The 21,777-nt window shown below is 33.4% G+C and overlaps 2 protein-coding genes and 1 non-coding gene across 3 annotated transcripts; 2 read left to right on the plus strand and 1 right to left on the minus strand.

Annotated features, from left to right (window-relative positions):
• Positions 1 to 638: 638 nt before the first annotated feature.
• Positions 639 to 5,442, plus strand: LOC146903735 (uncharacterized). Its single transcript, XM_085724700.1, has 11 exons — positions 639 to 1,023; positions 1,222 to 1,316; positions 2,059 to 2,116; positions 2,495 to 2,689; positions 2,877 to 2,953; positions 3,517 to 3,599; positions 3,689 to 3,740; positions 4,135 to 4,203; positions 4,334 to 4,420; positions 4,532 to 4,593; positions 5,010 to 5,442. Exons 1-11 carry the CDS (start codon positions 909 to 911, stop codon positions 5,143 to 5,145), a joined length of 1,029 nt encoding a protein of 342 aa, XP_085580826.1. The 5' UTR covers positions 639 to 908; the 3' UTR covers positions 5,146 to 5,442.
• A 5,161-nt stretch (positions 5,443 to 10,603) lies between these two features.
• On the plus strand, positions 10,604 to 13,812 carry LOC146903736 (uncharacterized). The gene is made up of 4 exons (XM_085724701.1): positions 10,604 to 11,003; positions 12,207 to 12,488; positions 12,936 to 13,058; positions 13,470 to 13,812. The coding sequence occupies exons 1-4, from the start codon at positions 10,650 to 10,652 to the stop codon at positions 13,611 to 13,613; spliced, it is 903 nt and encodes a 300-aa protein (XP_085580827.1). The 5' UTR covers positions 10,604 to 10,649; the 3' UTR covers positions 13,614 to 13,812.
• A 4,844-nt stretch (positions 13,813 to 18,656) lies between these two features.
• On the minus strand, positions 18,657 to 18,763 carry LOC146903737 (small nucleolar RNA R71). Its single transcript, XR_015020763.1, has one exon. It is a non-coding gene; the product is annotated as a small nucleolar RNA R71 (small nucleolar RNA).
• Positions 18,764 to 21,777: the final 3,014 nt, after the last annotated feature.

A 21,777-nucleotide genomic window follows, 5' to 3' on the forward strand; every position in this document is an offset into this window, starting at 1 on the left:
TCTGACTTTGGTTGTCTTTAAATTAGGTCTTAAGTGTTCAAGTGCCTTGATTGTAGGATGCATAAAATAGTTTTTGGTGTAAACAAATGTCATATGCATCACTTTAACAATTCATTTATTAGAGAATTTATACTTTTTAATTTCAAGCAAATTTGATGAATTAAATATTGTTCGACAAAAATGTGAATTTAATTTGTATACATCGATATTGGATAAAAAAAATTTTACACATATATCCAATTAAAATCACTTCATAATAAACAAAAAAAAAAAAATAAACTCTTCATAATACTACTTTACGGTAGGGCTAGTTTCTTTTGTTGGTCAATTAGCCTAGTAGTCGAAGTTCACACATTTTAAATGTGGAGAAGTGGGATGTATAAGGTTCAAACTCTCTTGCTTATATTATACATTTATTCTTACTAACCGAGTTAAGCTCACAAGAACGGTAGAGCTAGTTCTACAATATCTGGACGGTAAAGAAAAATAAAATGAAAAACACATGTTAAATAAATGAATATTGGAAAGAAAATAAGGATTAAAGGAGTTGAAAATCGTCCGTCCCAGCTGGCAATGCGAAAAAAAGTTTTGACCAAATCACTAAAGTTATGATGATGATTACGATTATGAAATAATAATAATAATTGACGGCCGAAATAAAGTGTTGTGACAAACACAACTATCCAATATGCTGATTCTGTTTCGGCTCAAAGTTCCTTTCGTTTCACTTTCTCTTCTCAGACACACTTTCTTCAAATTCACTTACATTTCAATCACTTGTCTCTGTCACTTCCCTCTCTTCTCAGAAAAACAACCTCATTAATTATTGATTACACTCATTAATTGATTAATAATAATAATTCTGATTTCGTGTGTGTCTCTGGGAAGTGAGAAGAACAACAAGGGTGATGGATATTAAGAAATATTGGACGAAGAACACGTTAATTGGTCTTGGTTTAGGTCAATTTCTTTCTCTTCTCATCACTGCTACTGGTTTCGCTTCTTCTGATTTAGCTAAAAAAGGTCTTAATTCTCTCTCTCTCTCTCTCTCTCTTTCACTTCCTTTTAATTACTTTGGTCATGACATTAAAGTGAATTTTTGTTTTGTTTTGTTTTGTTTTGATTTTAAACTAAAAATTTTCATTAAAAAATAAAATAAAATTTCTATGCTTATTTGTTTTTAATAGCTAATACAATATTATTTTTTTTGTCTTATGGTAGGAATTAATGCTCCAACATCACAGTCCTTTCTAAATTATGTGTTTTTGATGATTGTCTATGGAACTATTCTACTCTACAGAAGAAAGCCTCTAAAGGTGCTTGCTTATTCTTATGTACTCTGTTTGGAAAAACAGCTTAATTTGCTGCTTATGTATAAGCCATTTCTATTCTAAAAAAGTTAAATTATTTTTGTACAAGCTATAATCTGTTTTCATAGAGCTTGCGAAACTAAGCTGAAAACAGCTTATGAACATGTCGTATGTTTTCTTCATAAGTTCTCTCAAGTAGCCGCAAAAATGTTTATGCTAGCAGTAGATAAGCTCAAATAAGTCAATCCAAACGGACCCTTAATTAAGTGCTTATGCCATACAGCACAAACACTTCTGTATAAACTATTTTTGTAACAGTACGTAAAATTAAGTCAAACTGTTTTTTATAAGCTATCCAGGAGAGGTAATGAAAATAAGTTGTTACCAAAAGCTTTGCCAATTAGTCTCAACTGCTTATGTTAATATATAAGCTCAAATAAGTCACTCCTAACAGACCCTAATTCTGAATGGGGTTTTATTATTTGCTAAAGAGGCCAATGTTGAGATGCTAGTTTTTACAATATTTATTGCAAGTGTATGTAGCAAACCCTTCAATCATGGGCCATTTTCTTTATGGGAACTGCTTATGGGAAGTATAAGAGATGGTTTTCTTTTATATCTGCAATGAAAATTGTTTGGAGTTCTGTCTTTCAAAATGATCAACCGTTATGTTATTTCTGCCCTTTTTTCCTCTCACTGTCAACCGTTTAAAGACATTTTTGTTAACTTCATATTGTTTCTAATACAGGCGAAATGGTACTATTATATACTTCTTGGATTGGTTGATGTGGAAGCAAATTTTCTTGGTAAGTATCTTTGATGGTAGCGATATGATCGATATTTAGAAAGCATTGGTCATATCGATACATTTATATTTGTAGTCTGCTTAAACAATACCCCACTAGTTTGGATTATCTTCCAGATTATGGGATCTTCTCAGTTGAAATAAGTCTTTAGGTTCTAATTTATGAGGACAAAAAACCTAATAAGTTTATAGGTGTTTATGGAAAAGTTGAAGTGCATAAGTTGTTTTCAACTACTGAGAGACGCATTCAGTTATAACACTCAAAATCATTTGAAATTGTCAAAAAGTTTAACCAAACTAGCTTTATGTTGACTTTTTTTTTTTTTTTTTTGTCTTAGTTTCAATGACACTAACAGAACAATTTTCACCTTATGAACAGTTGTGAAGGCATATCAATACACCTCACTAACAAGTGTGATGCTACTTGACTGCTGGTCCATTCCATGCGTCATGCTGCTTACATGGATTTTCTTGAAAACAAAATATAGATTCAAGAAGATAACTGGTGTAATTGTTTGCATAGCCGGCCTTGTCCTAGTTGTATTTTCGGATGTTCATGCTGGTGACCGTGCAGGTAGGTGGCTTTATATCTTATGACTATACCTAAAAACTTATGCACACACGTCTGCTCAACTGCATTCTCCATATATTTTTTCTTGGAAGTCATGCAGTGAGTAAAATTTGATCCTATCTTTTATTATGATCAGTAGCATGCATCATTCCATTTATCATGTTTGTCTGATGATATTATCATATCATAGGTGGAAGTAATCCTCGTTTAGGAGACGTTCTTGTTATCGCTGGCGCTACCTTGTATGCATTCAGTAATGTCAGTGAGGTAAGCTGATTGCACTTGTGCTTTTATGCATTTTGCAACACTTTGGCAATCAACAATGCAGAAAAACAACACAATAAATACATATACTCACTAGTTATTAGTATTGAAAAGGTTGGTTACTAAAAAAAGATTGCACTTTTCTGTCATCTTAATGTTCGTTTTCATTAGGCGGTATGTTTTGAAACGTCGTTTAAACTCACTGCAAGTGTTTCAGGAGCCATCTTTTTATGTATCAGGGCACTTAGTTCAACCATGCTCATTATTATATTCAGAATAAACTTTTTAATTATTAAAATGTTAGTAGTAATAGAAAATTTGATTAATCTAAAACAACACACATGTCTTTCCATGATTGCCTGTGGCCTACTTATGGGCTTGCATTTACTGTCCATAGTTTCTTGTCAAACTGAATTTCATTCAAACGGAAAAAATTGTTATGTTGAATTTGGGGAAAATATTTAAGTTCTTTCACATCACACCTTTTATGCACTTGCGTCACTTCATATTATTGTTTCATTGTGTATAATCTCTCCCGTGTTATTGTTATTTTGTTTCCATTGCAGGAGTTTTTAGTAAAAAATGCTGATAGAGAAGAGCTCATGGCAATGTTAGGTCTCTTTGGTGGCATCATCAGTGCCATTCAAATGTATCCTTGAAAGTTGATTATATATTGAGGACTATTGGCGCTTTTTGTTACTTTTGTTTTCATTTTGAAGCCTTAATGGTCATTTACAGAGCTATACTTGAGCGCAATGAGCTTAAATCTATTCACTGGTCGGCTGGGGCAGTAAGCGCTCTCTCTCTCTCTCTCTCTCTCTCTCTCTCTCTCTCTCTCTCTCTATATATATATATATATATATATATATATATATATATGAATTCAAAAGTTTATGATTTTATAACAAAAGATGAGAAGAAGCTAAGGAAGTTTAAACTCAGGATAAGCCTCTTGGATTGATGAAGAGTAAACATCAACAAATTATAGCGGAAATAGTTTAGAGGATTCTGTTTATCTTCATTTCATGTTTATTTTCTCTAACCTAAAGTTTTTTATGTGAGACCTTTTATTACTCTATATTCATAATATGAAGTTGCATTTTTTGTCACAATATGCCAATTAGTTTGATATATGAACTGTAAGTATTGTTATTTATGTTAATATCTTCCAATGTTTGTTACAGGCATTTCCTTTTTTTGGATTTTCTGTGGCTATGTTTTTGTTTTACTCTCTAGTCCCTGTTCTGCTTAAGGTACGAATTTAAACATAAGGATTCTAAAGATTTTGGTTTAGCTTAGAAAAAATATTGTCTCTGTTATAAATATTGAGCTTTTTACGGGAAACTTATATTTTTAAATGTGCTCTGTTATTTCGTCTCACAGCTCAACGGTTCTACTATGCTAAATCTGTCTCTTCTGACCTCAGACATGTGGTCTGTCTTAATTCGCATCTTCGCTTACCATGAGAAGGTCTGTCAGTAACCTTACTTCCTTTTTATCTATCTCACAGAAAAATTCCTACTAATTATGAGTCACAAATTTTAGTTTGCTAACATCTCTAGAACTAATTATGCTTTCCAGGTTGATTGGATGTACTACTTGGCGTTTGGTGCTGTTGTCATTGGCATTGTTATCTACTCTATGTACGTATTGTTGCACTTTCATTTCTTGTTCTGTTGGGATTCTTTTTTTCTGGTATTTTTTCAAAATGAATGATTTCAAAACTGATTTAGCTAGTTCTTCAATGTTATTACAAAACTGATTTAGCTAGTTCTTCAATGTTATTATGTAAGTTAATGTCTGCAATAAATAACAATGATCAACTAAAAGCACAGTCTCAGCATTGTCAATCGTGTTGGGGATTTATGTTTATTATCAAAGTGTGGCTTTTGCTAAAATCACGGTGGTCTCACTGTGATTCCACCAAACTCATCGTCTATTCAGACATGCATGAAACTTATTTAGGGAATTAGAGACGTGTGTGTGTGTGTGTGAGAGATATCCTTTGGTCTGTAATGGACCAAATATTTTTTTCTTATGATGTTTCGTCGTATTGCAGAGGTTTTGGAGACGAGGATCAACACCCTGCTAATCCTGTTGAAGAACCTGTTGCAATCAGACAGGATGAGGAAGCCAGTTCAGCAACTCATATCAAAGGAAATGTGTCTGGGAGCTCAAAAACCTGGGTAGCTTAAGAAAGTATAAACCTGGAGATCCATGCAAGGAAAAACCATGAAGAAGAGCCTCTTTCAGAAATGGGCTATTCTAAATTTGTATTCAATGCTCCTCCAAGAGTGCAATGCAAGAAGCACTCATTTTGCTTAGAGAAGTGTTAGCAATATATTATTTTTTTAGTATAGTTCTTATTATTTGTTGAAATTTAGGTTGGTCTCGTCATTCTGAAAATAAGTCCCACCAAATAGAATACGAAATCTATTTGATTTAGCGAGACTCACGTGAGTTTCAGCAATAATAGTGTGTTATTGGCATTACTCTTTTGAATATGCTTATTTAGTTAGATGTTGTATGTGTTTGTATGTGCAGTGAGGCAGTGTTAAACGCACATTCAGTTTAACGCTACAATTTGTAGCTTCGGTAAACGCACGATAAAAAGACATTGGGATGCGATAAATCAAAGGCAAACGCAGATCCAATCATAGCAGTTATCTTGTTTGCATGTCTTATCATTTGAAGGCTCGGTATTTTCTCTCGATGGAATTTGTCATGTGGAAATCAGTGATAAACTTTTTTGTGATGTTACTAATTATCTAAAGGAGAATGTTAACCGGTGCCCCAAGGGCACGGGTTAAGCATATAAAACAAGGGTCTTGCTAACAAGTGCCCTAAGGGCATTGTTTAAGGAACCCACAAAAAGAAACTATGTCTTGAAAATACAAGTCCAACACATGTTAAAGTCATAACCGTACAATTTTCAATGCAAAAGTTGCTACTTTTAGATGCTTAAACAATGCCCTTAGGGCACTTGTTAGCATTTTCCATAAAACAAGTAAGTTTTTATGATAAAGTTGTGTAATTATTACTTTATCAAAAGTAGCATTTTATATTTTCAAAACAAAATTTTTATTTATAGATTGCTTAAACATTGCTCTGAGGGCACTGGTTAACAAGACCATTGTCTAAATTTCGTTGAACTATAGTATTTTTCTTTTCTTAAATTATGTTTAGTTTCTTAAAGAAGAGTCTTTTTTTTTTATGTTACTCTTAAAGAAGAGTCTAAGACTATCTATATCCTACAATTATGGAAACAAAACAATACCACAGTTATAGGCAAATTCTTGATCTATTCCCAAATATCAGATTTAGAACCTTGAGTGTAATCATAAAACAAAATCCCTTTTACCTTTGAAATAAAAAATCATCACAATAGAATAGTTTGTACAAGGATTGTTGTAAAATATCTATAAAAGTATATTTTCTAACCAAATTACATATTAAGTGTTAATGTGCATGTTAGGAGAATATCTTCAAGAAAAGTCACAAACCCTATCACAAACATTATGTCATTGGGATAGGGTCCTCAATCACTATCACAGTAGGTCTTCAAGTCAATTACGTTATTGAAGGGGTAAAATATTCCATGGGTTAGATCATCACTCAAATATTTAACCACCGCTCAATTTATTTCCTTGTTCATGAATCCTCACAGCATCTCCAAGGCTAGTCTCGTAAGTGGTTCCCATATGCTCTATCTCATTTTAGCAATACTTGATTAATTTACTCAAATGATTGATTCCTTGAAATGAATCTTAAGTGACTTCACATGTCACACTTTTTCCGACTAGTTGTCTAAAGACGAAATTCATCATCTAAGATGAATAGGTAAGGAATTTTGAGTTTAAATTTGAGCCCCTATATATTGCAACGTTGCTGCAATTGATATATGTTTATACTGACTCACATGTCACACTTTAATATTTTAATATTCACACTTAGATTTATTATTTTTTACGATAAAATATAAAAAAATTAATATAATTCTTTTTTTATAGCAAAAATATGACTCTTATAAACAATGGAATAGTCGTTTTTTTTTATAAAATGATATTTTTTTAAAATATAAAAATCAACAAGTAACTCTTAATTTCATAAAAATAAGTGTTAATTGATTGATTTAAGAAGCAAGTGTCATTTGAACTTAATTTCATAAAAATAATTGTAGAATCTCCCGTGTTTCTGTTTGTGATAATGTTTTTCTCTTATGTCATTTGAACTTGCACATGTCATTAAAATATATTTTACCATTCACATATTACAATGACACGACTGATCGTGTTAGAGAGTGTGTTGTAAACATTTCTCTTTCAATATGATTGCTTAAATATGATCATCTTGTGCAGTTTACACATTTGACAGGTGGTGGTAAAGCTAAAACTTCGTTCATGCAGCTTATTTGGCTTTTGTGTTCTTGGGTAGTGTAGACTGAACGTAATAATCGGTTGTTCAATAATATTGTTACTATAATTCATCGCCTGTTAGATAAGGTAAAATTGTTATCTTTAGGGTGGCTGAAAGCTAAAAAAGTTGTGTTTGTCTATGGTACACAGAGGTGGTGGTCAAGTCCTTTAGAATGTCTGGGTATTGGCTAACTTCTGTAATCTATGACCTTTGTGATTCTGAACTCTTGTAATTCTTAGTGGTTTCTTAGGCACGTCGTGTGCTTAGGATCTGCTATTTGGTGTGTTATATAATTCCATTTTGATTTCTTCAAAAAAATATGATTGCTTAAAAGTCATTAAATTCGTTTTTTTAAAAGAAGTCATTAAGTTCGTTAAAATCATATAAATCCATGAAGTCCTTTTAAATCCTTTAAAATTCCAAGATATAAATTCTTTGAAATGTAAATTACAAATATTAATAATTTTTTATAAATTCTTCTGCATCATTAGAGATTTTTTTTCTTTTACAAAGTTATCATTAGAGTTGCTCCAATACTATTATATCCCTCTTTGTCACTTCACTTTCATCGTACTGTTTATATAATTTTTTACTTTATCATCTTTGTATCAAGTATCAACAATGTAACGTCTCACTCAATCTCTCCGTAACTCATCTCTCTCACTTCACTTTCAACGTACTCTTATAGTACCAATAATTATGATGATCGGAGAGTGGTGGCGTACAATGATCATGTCGAAATCCAATAATCTTGGTAGAAGGAGTCCAAAATTTTGGAACTGCCTTTTAAAAAACATGTTTCTTTATGATTCAAAAAACAAATTTCATCTGAGTTTATGTTTTGGTTCTACGACTACAATAATTGTTTTTTTACTGAATTGATTAATTAAAAAGTGAGTTGAAAATAAGATGATTAAGTTTGGATGAAAGATAAAAATGAGTTAAACTATAAATTTATGTATAAAAATCAATTTTAGAATAAAAACATTCAAATTTTAGTTGGAAGTATAATCAAATATGAACACAAAATCAATTCTGATAGAAAACAACCAAGGATCAATTCTATACTTCCATAATCAATTTTGCCACCTCTAGATATAGAGTCAAATATACACTAATTTACTTCTACGCAAATCATATCAATATGTGAATGGTGGCCACCCTTTTTCAAGGACACAAAGTATGTTTGGTTATGCGATGATAAAAATTATTTTCTACTTTAAAGTGAGTTGAAATGTAAAGTTTAATAATGTTTGAATATATTCAGGTAAAAGTGAGTTGAATAATAAATTTGAGTGTAAAAATTGAATTTACCTCCAACATTGATTCAATTTGAGTTTTTTATTCTAAAAGTGAGTTTTTTGTTCCCTGGTAAATTAATTTTTTTTTTGACAAAAGGTAAATTAATTTTTATTATGGTAAAATTGATGTGATAGGTCAAATATTCAATTAATGTGGTAAATTACAGTCTTTATGGTTAAAGTTTATCGAGGAATAATTTTGACCGACATTTAACAATTGAGGATGTACTTGTCAACGAGTTAAGATCATCTCCATTTATTATTCTCTCTATTTCATCCATTTGGAGAGATATTTTTTTCCAAAAACTTAAAAGTAATTAATGATGGTGGGACCCACTTAATAGTAGGACCCACTATCTATTTTATGTGTATATCTCTCTCCAAATTGCATACTCCGTTTATTATACCAAATGGAGAGGATCTTTACAAATGATCAATTTGTTTGTTCACTCCTTCTTTCTCTAAATCAAACATTTATATTCCTGTACATCAATGTCGACATATAAACTATCGATCATCGTTATAAAAAAGGCAGAATGTCATTTTCATCTTTGAATGTGTAACAGGTAGTATAAACTATCGATCATCGTTATAAAAAAGGCAAATTGTCATTTTCATCTTTGAACGTGCAACGAGTAGTTTTATTAGTCTCTTGATATATCGAAACTCCAAAATAGTCTATGACATTAAAATGTTGTGTTAATACTCTCGCATCAGTCCTTCAATATACTTAATAATTGTCATATCAGTTCATATAAGTACAAACTATCATAGTAATCCTTATAAAAAAAGAGAGTTTTGACAGCACTAAGAGACTATTTTAACATCAAAGACTATTTTGACTAATGAATCATACAATCAAATACTAATTTGAAATTTCTATACGTTGATAGACTATTATGACTATTCGTTACCTGTTCAAAAACGAAAATGACTAATTTCCCTTCCTTCATACAAACTAGCACATACGACTCATGTATTAGTGACTTAACTACAAATGCAATTACTACATCGAATGCAATGCAACCTAACATCAATTATCCCAACTCATGAATCCAAATAACTTCATGTTGCCTAGCAAGCTAGTAAAGGTAACTGAATAGACCACAAACAATTTCCGTTAAGACAATATCACTCTCTTACTTGATATGATTCGATATATTTGGCAAAATTGTTCATCAGAATCATCACTTTTCTTTTGGCACATGTTTTCATTTTATTGTTAACCTATACATTCCGTTTTTTAAGAGTAAATAATCATTTTCGTTTGAATGTGTAACGATTAATCACAATAGTCTTTTAATACATCAAAATTTAAAAATAGTCCTTAATCATGCACTCTATTAATCAAAATAGTCTCTGACGTTAAACTAATCTTATAATTAGTCTTTTTTTGCAATGTCCTTATAATTAGTCTTATGATAAGTACTCCCTCCGTTTCAAAATGAGTGTCGCTTTAGCAAAAAAAAAATTTCAAAATGAGTGTCGCTTTCAGTTTCCAATGCAATAATAACTTTTTCTTTTCAATTGTACCCTCCAATTAATATTCTGCACACTACTTCCAAAGTATTACTTTTAAAACTAACCAATAGTTAATAAGGATAATTTGGTAAAATAATCATTCTCTTTCTCTTAATCATTGCATTTCTTAATATGTGTGTAAACACCTAAAACGACACTCATTTTGAAACGGAAGGAGTAGATGATTTTATATTTTTCAAACACTTTTTTGATAAATATCCATATAATTATTTTGAGGGAAAGACACTGGTGAAGAGAACTAATATAAAAATTTTGTATTAAAAAATGTGAAAAAGTTATCCACTCAACTTTTAAAAATCAAGAATGTACTGTTTCCAATAAAAAAAAAAAAATCTGTTTTTAACATCGTTTACTCACATGTATAAAGTAGGAGTGGGTAAGACCCACTCTCAGAAGCCACATAAAGTTATCAAACCAAAACCAAAAAGATTGATTCATCAATGGCGAACCCAAGAGAGTCACCAGCAACCGTACTTCGCAGAATCATATCCACACCAGGCTGCCATCAAGGTCCCGCCTGTTTCGACGCACTCAGTGCCAAACTCATCGAATCAGCTGGATTCTCTTACTGCATTACAAGCGGATTCTCAATCTCAGCCACTCGCTTGGGTCTTCCTGATGCCGGTTTCATTTCTTATGGTGAAATCATCGATCAAGGTCGTCTTGTTACTCAAGCTGTCAAAATTCCTGTTATTGGTGATGCTGATAATGGTTATGGTAACGCCATGAATGTTAAGAGAACTGTTAAGGGTTTTATTGATGCTGGTTTTGCTGGAATCCTTCTTGAAGATCAGGTAATTCAGTGATTATTTAGTTGATTAACGATGTTAGATAGACTCTGTAACAACGAATAACTGATAAGCTAGCTTATAGCATATATAAGCAAAACCAAAACCAGTTGACAATTCAATTTAGGATCAAATACATGTTAACCATAGTTTCACAATTTTTAAAGCTGTCTAAATTAACTATATATTTCATTGAGTTAACCACAATTTTGCATCTGATTAACCAGATGTGACCGATGTAGACAAATATTAGGTGTCTATGAAACATTTGTAATTAAGAATGTAGTAGTTAGTTGGTAGCTATGAAGCACGGATACTCCTTGGATTAGGTGTGTCTCAGTGTTGGACACGTGTCGTGTCTGACACCGACACTTGTAATTACACTGAATTATGTCATTTTTTTCAAATTATTAGTTGTGTCGACGTGTCAGGGTTTGTATCCGTGCTTCATAGGTTGGTAGTTTCGTTCATTTTGTTTTCACTTTTTTCGTTTTTGTAGGGATTATCTTCGTAGAAATGTTAGGATTGTAGAGAGAGGGGTTTTATTTCTTGAGGGAATAGGTAAACTGTAGCATTGGACAAAATAGTGTTTTAATTTTGCGAATTGGCAAATACATCCCCAAAATTGTAAAATGGCAGTTGTTCAATATAGTATTAACTTCTGCCAGCGTATATGACATGACGCAACTAGACGATCCTACGTCAATGTCAGCTCAATAGGGACTAATTTGTCTTCTGCCAGCATATATTTCCTTTATTAGTAATTACAATTGTGCATGGACTAGTTACCAGCAACTTAGTCATAAGAAACCTAAATTTCATAGACAAATTAGTCTTTAATATGGTGACATTTATATGAGATCAACATTGAGAGGCCACATATTCAACTAACACGCGACATCTTAGTTCCTAATATATTTTACAAAGGGACTGTTTTGACCTGTACTTTACAACCTTTTTCAATTCGTAAAACTCAGAAACTATTTTGGTCTAATGCTAACAATTTTGAGAATCAATTTGTCTATTCACTCTTTCTTTCTCTAAATTAAACTTTTTATGTTCCTTTGCACCATATAACGGTTGAAGAGGATTTTGATTAAGAATGTCGCTCCTCCAAAGTACTCACTTTGAAGAAGCCAAATTCGTTGATCACTATTGTGTAATGTATTGTTAATATATATTTATACATATGTATATGATGGGATGTAGATGTCACCGAAAGCGTGTGGGCACACACGCGGGAGGAAAGTGGTTTCGAGAGAGGAGGCAGTTATGAGGATTAAAGCGGCAGTTGATGCTAGAACTGAAAGTGGATCTGATATTGTGATTGTGGCTCGCAGCGATGCACGCCAAGGTGTGTCTCTTGAAGAGGCACTGGTGAGGACAAAACTTTTTGCGGATGCTGGAGCTGATGTTTGTTTTATAGATGCACTTGGTTCTGTTGAAGAGATGAAAGCTTTTTGTCAAGTTGCTCCTCATGTTCCTAAACTGGTGTGTTTGTGTGTATTGTGTAATCATGTTAGTGTATAAATTAATAAATGAGTAAATACTAATGTTAGAAATTGTAGGACTGTATCAACTTAGTCTTTCATATTATCAATATTTTGAAATGATTGTTGAAATTGCAAATTACTAATCAGGTTAGTTCCTCTGTTGGTATTTGCAAAAACTATAATGACATTAAGTTGGTAATGTCGATGATGAATTTGAAACTAAGTGAATAATGCCAGAGATGCAAATGATAATAGTTTCCGACATGTAGACGAACTGATCATCAATTTGCAATTCCATAGATCATTTTAGAATATTGAAAAATCTAGAAAACTATGTTGAAAAGGTCCTTCAATTTCAAGACTAACTTGAGTATTTACTGTTAAATAAATATACATCTTGTTTGACTTGTTGTGTTGTACTCTTCGTCTTTATGAATGTTTGCAGGCAAATATGCTTGAAGGAGGAGGGAAAACACCGATTCTTAATCCTCAGGAACTTGACCAAGTTGGTTATAAACTTGCCGTTTATCCACTTTCTTTGATGGGTGTTTCTATACGAGCAATGCAGGTAACAATTCACATGTCTTTCTATACTTTCTCTTTAATGTTCCCTTTGATAATAGTATAGGACATGCTAAGAGAGATAGTAATATACAACTGTCTGTGCGAATAGCTGTTTTACACGAGTTACATCTTTACCTTTCTTGCAAAACACCATTTTAAGCGCGACACCAGGGTTGTGTTGAACTCTTGTGAATTGCTGTTTTACTCAAGTTACAGCACCTACACTTTGGATCAAAGACATTTTTGGTGTAGTTGACTGGAGATTAGTGGCTATTTTTTAAGTATTTTTTTCTGCTTGCAAAAAATTAGCATTGTTGATTCTTAAATCCCATCTCAACCTATTTTTGAATATTTTTAATTAAAGTATCACTTGGATTTTATAATTAACATATTGCTGCTATGACTGAATTTGCAGGGTGCACTGACTGCCATTAAGGGAGGTGGTGTTCCTCCTCCTGAAAGTATACCTTCTTTTGAAGAAATTAAGGATATTGTTGGTTTCAACGACTATTATAAGGAGGAGGAGCGTTATGCTACAAAAACCGATCACCAGCTTTAAGTCTTTCCCAGAGAGTGAACAAAACCCTTGTATTGTAGTCTTGTCTTCTCAGAGTTGTATTGTTTGTAATCTAGACATGATTTTATCTCTTAAACTTTGTGTATCTGGTTCAGCATATTAAGGCTAATATCTGATCCGTATCTTATCAAAATAAATAAAATCCATCTAATAAATCCTGCATAGTCTTTTGGCAGAATGAGTCAAATGTTTTGAATTTTTCTGTTTCATCACTAGGAGGAATCAAAGACTGATCCATTGCTGCAAACTATCTAAGTTCGTGGTACGTTCTAATATTTTATTCGGTACGCTGATATTAAAAAGAAATAATTCCAACAACTAGCAATAATAATAAGATAAGTCCATTTTAAAAAAAAAAAAAAAAATTAAGATGAAAATAGTCCATGATTACAGAACTAACAATAATCACCTCTTGATTACATTTACATCAATGTCTTCTTTGAAAAAAATGAAGTGAAATTTGTAACAAAAAAAAAAAAAAAATCAATATATCCTAACTAAATCCTGCAATAATTAGGAATTGACAATAACTTGAGCTTCTTGGTCATTGGAATCTGATATCCGAGAAATTTTCTTGTGTTGGTGCTTTGAAAGCCAAGAGAAACACCCACTTGATTTTTTGTCCATAGAACCTGTTTTGATTGTATCAATCTTCTTCACATCTTCTTTTTCGATTTTCTTCATTTTTTCCCTGTTCATCTTCTGCATCACGTATACTTCAGCGAATCCATACCCCACCGTAGCCATGCCCTAGTTACTTTGTTTGATATCTATCAATGATAATCAAAAGTGTCTTGGAAGAAAGATGGAGTCAATTTGTATATATATACCAATTTGATTTGATATAGTCTTGGAGAACAAGAAAAGGAATTTGTCTCAAAACGTCTAGTTTGACCCATTAACAAACAGTTTTTCATGTGTTTCAAGTTTGGATCGCTATGTGGGTTTAAGAAGTCCACAAAACCCGACACATTTATACAGCCTTTTAAATTTTCTAGATCTTTTAGATGTTAATTTTGAGTATTTAATTCGCTAAAAAAGCTAAGTATTAGTAGGTTTGAAAAAGAAATTATATATTAAGTGAATACTATTTTCGTTAGTTTTATTTACTTACTTGAGCTAATTATATTCAAATTGTGTGAGACAATAAATTTATATATCACTTTCAACCGTTGATTTAAACATTTATTTTTCTTCTTGTGATGGTCTAATATATATTTTTTATAATATAAATTAATTATTTATGGATTGAAGTTTTTTTAGGGATCATGTATTGAAGAATTTCTTATCTAAAATTGTATAAATAGTGCATAGTTTGAGTGCTTTGCTTGTTGTCATTGTGTTTGGAGTGACATTTTTTTATGGTCAAGGTATATGTTCTTCTATTAGTTTGAGCTAAGAGTTTCGAAGTTGGAGGTCATAGATTAAACTTGATCAGAAGAGTAAATATTAATCTAACAACTAATTAATAATATTTATAATTAAAAAAACAATTTATGATCAAAATTGTGATTAGTTCAACCACAAATTCATAATTTTTAAAGTGATTTAAATAAAAAAAATATTTAACTAAATTAGCCATACTTTTGCATTTGATTATCCAAGTGTGTCAACAAGTGTAGATAAAATTGGGTTTATGAAACATTTTGCATTGGAAAATGTTGTATACACCCTATGTGAGTGTATAAAACAAAGGAAAAAAGAGAAGAAAAAAAAAAGAGTGATATAATTGATGTGATAGTTTAAAGGTGTAATAAGAATTAAGAAATAAAGATAGAGAAAAAAAAATGAAATATTGAATAAATGTATAAAATATAAAAATGTCTATTACGGCTGTTGTTTTGAATTAATTTAGTTACGTTCATTTTTTCACTTTTTCATTTTTGTAGGGTCCCCTACTAGAAATGTTAGGATCTAGAGAGAAGTTATTTTTCTCTTGTGAATAGGTAAATTGAAAATTGGTTAAAATAGTCTCTCAATTAACTTATGCCCGTTAATTGGGAACTAATTTGACCCATCTAAAGGGTTAGAATTGATTTTAAAAATGTATGATTAATTCTGACGTGTTTGGTTGTTTTCGAGACTTGAGAATAGATTTTCAATTTGATTCTAAAATTTATAACTTTTGAATCTAAAATTTATTTTTAGACACAAACGTAAATCACTCAAATTCAACTCACTTTTAAAATTAATTCACTTAAAATCAATATTTGATAGCACAGAACCAAACATACACGAAAGTGGGACCAAAAGTGGATGGGATCATAAGTGTTCATTATTTATGGATGTTAGTCTTTAATGGAAAAGCTAGATAGATGTTAACCATCAACCATAGATGATTAGATTTACAAATCTCAATTTGTATGATCATGCAAAACTACTCTTAACAGAGTCCACTTGAAGAATCATTTTATATGAGGTTATAATCAATTTACTTTGAAATATACAATAGGTAATATCATCTATTTCTGGTTTGCTTAATGTTGTGATTTACACTCTTGATTTGCAAAAGTGAAATGTGAAAAATAATAGATTTGATGAGCTTGTTGTTTATGATGAGTTATATGATAGATTGAAGAATGAAAGCACTGAAGAGGAAACAATTATTTGTGAATTGATAGAATTACTGAGAAGCAGAACAATTATTTGTCTCATTATATATGAAATAACATAACCACTCAAAAACATAAGGCTTAATTGCATGTTTGGTCCCTTATGTTTATTTTAGTTTTCAAGTTGGTCCCTTACGTTTTGAAAGTTTCAAGTTGGTCCCTTACGTTTTAAAAGTTTCAAGTTAGTCCCTTCGGATGTGGCTCAGCTTTGGTGTTGGGTGTTTTCTTTGGGGGTGAGTAGTGACGACGGGTGGTGTTGGATATCGTTTATACAGTGGTTGTTCTCTTGTAGGAGTCAGTTTTAGGTGGTGACGTGTATTTTTGTGGGTGTTATCCTCAGGGGTGTTTTTTATGGTGTTTATTTTCGGGTGTTCCGCTTATATACGGCGCCTTTTGTTTGTATTCTACTTTCACCGTCTTTGTTCGTCTTGAGCAGAGATTTGGTTGTTTAATAAAATTTGCTGTTTCAAAAAAAAAAAAGTTAGTCCCTTATGTTTATTTTAGTTTTCAAGTTGGTCCCTTATGTTTATTTTAGTTTTCAAGTTGGTCCCTTATGTTTTGGACCGACTTGAAAACTAAAATAAACATAAGGGACTAATGATGAGTCATAGATAGTATTATTTATTGCCTTATTTAGTTTAGTTTTATTTTAGATTTGATTTTATTTTATTGCATTTTATTTTAGTTTAGAATATTTTACTTCAAATTGTGTTTTATTTTATTTTAGGAATAAATATATGGTGGAAGGTGTCTTGGAGCAAAAGAAAGAGGACTGGAGCAAATACAGCGCAAGAATACGAAGATACGGGACAAAAATATGTTCCCACCAAGTCAGAAGCTTGGCACGGCCAGTGCCAACATGTGGCACGGCCGTGCCACCCTCCAGAGCCACTTTTGCTGCTTTTTCTTCAAGGCCAAGTTACCCTGTTGCAGCTTTACTGTTTTACCCTTTTAGTTGCTTAGTTTCTAAGTCGATTGTAAAGCTATAAATAGAGTAGCTCTCCACCATGAACAATCATCCTTTACTTTGTTTATTTCAAGTATTATTTTAATAAAAGTCTTTTATTTCTCTTTTACTTTCTTTGCAATTTATTTTACCGTACTTCTCTCTTCTTCCTCCATGTCTACGATGAACATGAGTGAGTAGACTTCTTAGTCTTAGGATTATTGGGGAGTCTAATGACTCAATCCTAAACAAAACAAGCTTAAACCCTAATTTCCATGTAACCCTAATTTCTAATCTAGATTCACCGTCTTAACGTGGATTAACAATTATCAAACTGTGGAAGCGAAAGCGGAGGGTTTGATAATCGTTAATCCATCATCCCAAACATCAATTCATAAAGCGAGAGCGGAGCTTTGATGTTGGAACAAGTGAATCTAGACAATAGTTGCAAAACAGTGAAATAGTCTTTGCAACTATTGAGACAAAGAGTAGTTTCAATCCTCTATGCATCTTCTAGTAATCATGTCAGTGAAATAGGCTTGGTTGCTAGAAGTAAACTCTCACCGGACTTTCATCGGAAAGGTGAGGGGCTAAGGGAAACCGGTCTTTAGAAATTAGTGTGTAAACCATGAAATTAGAAGTTTAGGTTTTGTCTAGTGAAGGATTAGTTATTAAGATGAACCAATGATCCTAAGGCCCTTTTATTATTATTGTTTTTACCTTCAGCAATCAAACTCTTTCTAATCAACTTTCTCTCCTCTAATCATTCATTAAAAGTTAATTGAATTGACCAACTCCCTAGCGGAACGATACTCTACTTACTACTATTACTTCGATAGGCCGTGCGCTTGCGGTTTGGCTCTATCAAGTTTTTGGCGCCGCTGCCGGGGAGTTAACTAATTTAATTAGCTTTTTCTTAGTGATTAGAATTCTCTCTTCTTCTTTCTCTTTTTCTTTTTATTTTTAATTTTTTATTTTTCTGTTATCGTTAACTTCTTGGGTTCTCAACCTTGTATGCGAAGAACTAGAAATCAAGCGGTATTCATACCCGAGATCGAAAGGTTCTTACATAGAAGGAGGAGAGCAGCACAAAATAACACCGCCATGGCCAATCGCACTCTCAAAGAGTATGCAACGCCGTCTACGGCTGAGCCACAAGCTGTTATTGTGTACCCAACGGTTGAGGATGACAACTTTGAAATCAAGCCTGCCCTACTTAACTTGGTGCAGCAAAACCAATTCTCGGGATCCCCCACAGAGGATCCCAATCTTCACATCTCTGTTTTCCTACGAATTAGTGGAACCATGAAGGAGAACCAAGAAGCCGTAAGACTTCATCTCTTTCCCTTTTCCTTAAGGGATAGAGCTAGCGCTTGGTTCCATTCCCTCGAAGTCGGTTCCATTACTTCATGGGATCAGATGAGGCAAGCATTCCTTGCCCGTTTCTTTCCACCATCTAAAACCGCCAAACTTAGAGACCAAATCACACGGTTCAATCAAAAAGATGGGGAATCTCTCTATGAGGCGTGGGAGCGTTTCAAAGAAATGCTAAGACTTTGTCCCCACCATGGCCTAGAGAAGTGGCTTATAGTCCACACTTTTTATAATGGCTTGTCTTATACCACTAAGATGTCTGTTGATGCAGCTGCAGGTGGAGCACTTATGAACAAGAATTACACGGAGGCGTATGCCTTGATTGAAGACATGGCTCAAAATCATTACAAATGGACCGACGAGAGAGCCATCTCTAGTTCTTCACCCTCCAAAAAGGAGGCAGGTATACACGAAGTCTCTAACTATGATCACCTTGCTTCTAAAATTGATACACTAACTGAAAAACTTGAAAAATTCAATGTTAGTGCTATCAATTCTGCATCTACTCCTTCTTGTGAAATATGTGGTATAGCTGGTCATGCTGGTGTTGATTGCCAACTAGGTAGTGCTATTAATGGTGTTGAGCAAATGAATTATGCTCAATACAACCAAGGGATGCGACAAAATCAAAATTTTTATAAAAATCAAAATCCCTATGGACAACAAGTAGCACCACCCGGTTATGCAAACAACCAAAGATTCACTCAAAAATCCAATTTGGAAATTTTGTTGGAAAATTCTATTGCCAACCAAAACAAACAACTTCAAGAACTTAAAAACCAAACTGGATTTCTGAATGATTCTCTTTCCAAGCTCAATACCAAGGTTGATTCTATTGCTACTCACTCTAAAATGCTTGAAACTCAAATCGCTCAAATAGCCCAACAAGTGGCTACATCTTCCCAAACACCGGGAGTCTTTCCTGGTCAAACCGAAGCCAACCCCAAAGCCCAAGTTAATGTCATATCTTTTAGGGGTAGTAAGTTAGGCGAAACTTTTGCTAAGGTTAAAAACATTGGGAAAGAAAATGTCAAGCCCTTAGGTGATAAAGTTGTGATAGAAGAAGCTAAACCACTTGAAGAAAACAAAACTCCATCCCCCTTAAATCCCGAAAAGCTTAAATTAGAGGGTAAATTTGAAAAATTTGTTAACATACTTAGGAAGATTTGCATTAAACTTCCCTTTGCTGAAGCTTTGTCTAGGATGCCTCTATATGCCAAGTTTTTAAAGGAAATTTTTTCAAAGAAAAGGGCTATAGAGCATAATGAGACAATAGCCTTGGCTAAGGAAACTAGTGCAATCATCCAAGAAGCACCCCCTAAGCTTAGAGATCCAGGTAGCTTTGCCATACCATGTGAAATTGGGAATGAAACCATAAACAAAGCCTTATGTGACTTAGGAGCTAGTGTTAGTTTGCTGCCTTTGTCTCTTCTTAAAAGGATAGGGATAGGAGAATTGAAACCTACCGAAATGGAACTAAAGATAGCTGATCGTTCTACCATGAAACTTGTAGGATTTGTCGAGGACATACCTATTAAGATAGAGGGGATATACATCCCCACTGATTTTGTAGTCGTTGACATTGAAGAGGACGACGACCCTATAATCCTAGGTAGACCTTTCCTCGCAACTGCGGGAGCTCTCATTGATGTGAAACTTGGTAGGATAGTCTTTCAAGTGAGTGATAAAATGGTAGGATACGAGTTGGAAAATGTTATGAAGGGTCCCGCTCTTTACTCTTGTTGAATGCTTAACGATCATGTTGTGAAAGAACGTTTTATAGCGTCATCTACACAATATGATATCTTTGATCCATTCTAAGGACTCTTTCTAACCGTCAAGCTAATGACATTAAAAGAGCGCTTCGTGGGAGGCAACCCACGCATTTAATCGCTTTTGTTTTGTTTTTCTTTGTTTCAAGTTGTTTTGTAGGTAATTGTCCAAGTGTGATTCGAAAAAAATCAAGAAATTGAAAAATTCTGAAGCCCCCAGGTCCAGAAAGGTGGCACGGCCCGTGCTAGGTATGGCACGGCCGTGCCAAGTTTTTAACAAAAAATGGCCATTCAAAGTCAGAATGATGGCACGGCCCGTGCCAATAGGTGGCACGGCCGTGCCCGACCTCTACACCCTATATCACAAATTTTTTCTCTTCTTCTCCCTCATTCTCAAACCACAAACCTCTCTCTACCTTCAAACTTCTCTCTAAACCTCCATAACCTTCAAACCTTAAAACCACCATATCTCCCTCAATTCTTAACCAAATCACTCCATTCTTTCACCAATCAACCACAAACTTCACCCAAAACAAAAACCACCAATCAAAAACATCTTTCATCCATCCAAACCCACAATTCACCAAAACCCTAATCCTTCAAAACCTAACCCAAACACCACAAAACCTTAACCAATCTCCATATCCAAACCAACAAAACTTCCTTAAACATCAACCCCAACCCTAAACCAATCCTTTCCACCAAAAATTTTCCCAAACCCTAAACCTTCAAAACAAATCCTACCAAAGGTCAATGGCTTCAAGAAGAAGTGGTAAAGAACCAGCAAGCTCTCAAGGAGGACCTCCCCCAAAGAAGCAAGCCCAAATGAAGAATCATGGGATCCAGTTCAAAAACAACAAGCAAAGGGACAGGTATAAAAATCTTATCTCTAAACATCTGCACCCTTCTCGTTATCCTGATTCCCATACTTTAGATATGCTAGAGCTGCTTGATGATGTTTCTAGGTTGATAGGAAAGTTAGGTTGGACTGAATTGCTGAAACCTATGAGGGGTTATGAAAATTTCACTTATGAATTCTTGAGCTCAATAGATTTTACTAAAGATAAGATGAATTTTGATAACCCTAACCATAGAGTTGTTTTCCGGTTAATGAATATTGATTATGACATGTCCCTTCAGCACTTTTGTGATGCCTTAGGCTTTGCAAATGAGGGATATATTCATGATCATTGGGATCCCAGCCTTAAACCGGATAACTATGACCCAGCTGCCTTTTGGAAACAAATCACCGGTCTTAACAAATACGTCCCTAGGGCGAACAAAGCTAGCAATATTCACAACCCTGTACTTAGGTACCTTCAGAGGGTAATGGCTTGCACTATTTGGGGTAGAACCGAGCTAGGAAACACTAGAACCGATGAATTGTTCATGCTTTGGGCAATGCTCCACAACCACCCCGTCAATACCTGTTTTTATTTGAT

This window comes from Medicago sativa, chromosome 7 (genome assembly GCF_051527215.1).
Source record: "Medicago sativa cultivar Bolivia chromosome 7, Bolivia_mono, whole genome shotgun sequence".
Taxonomy (NCBI): domain Eukaryota; kingdom Viridiplantae; phylum Streptophyta; class Magnoliopsida; order Fabales; family Fabaceae; genus Medicago; species Medicago sativa.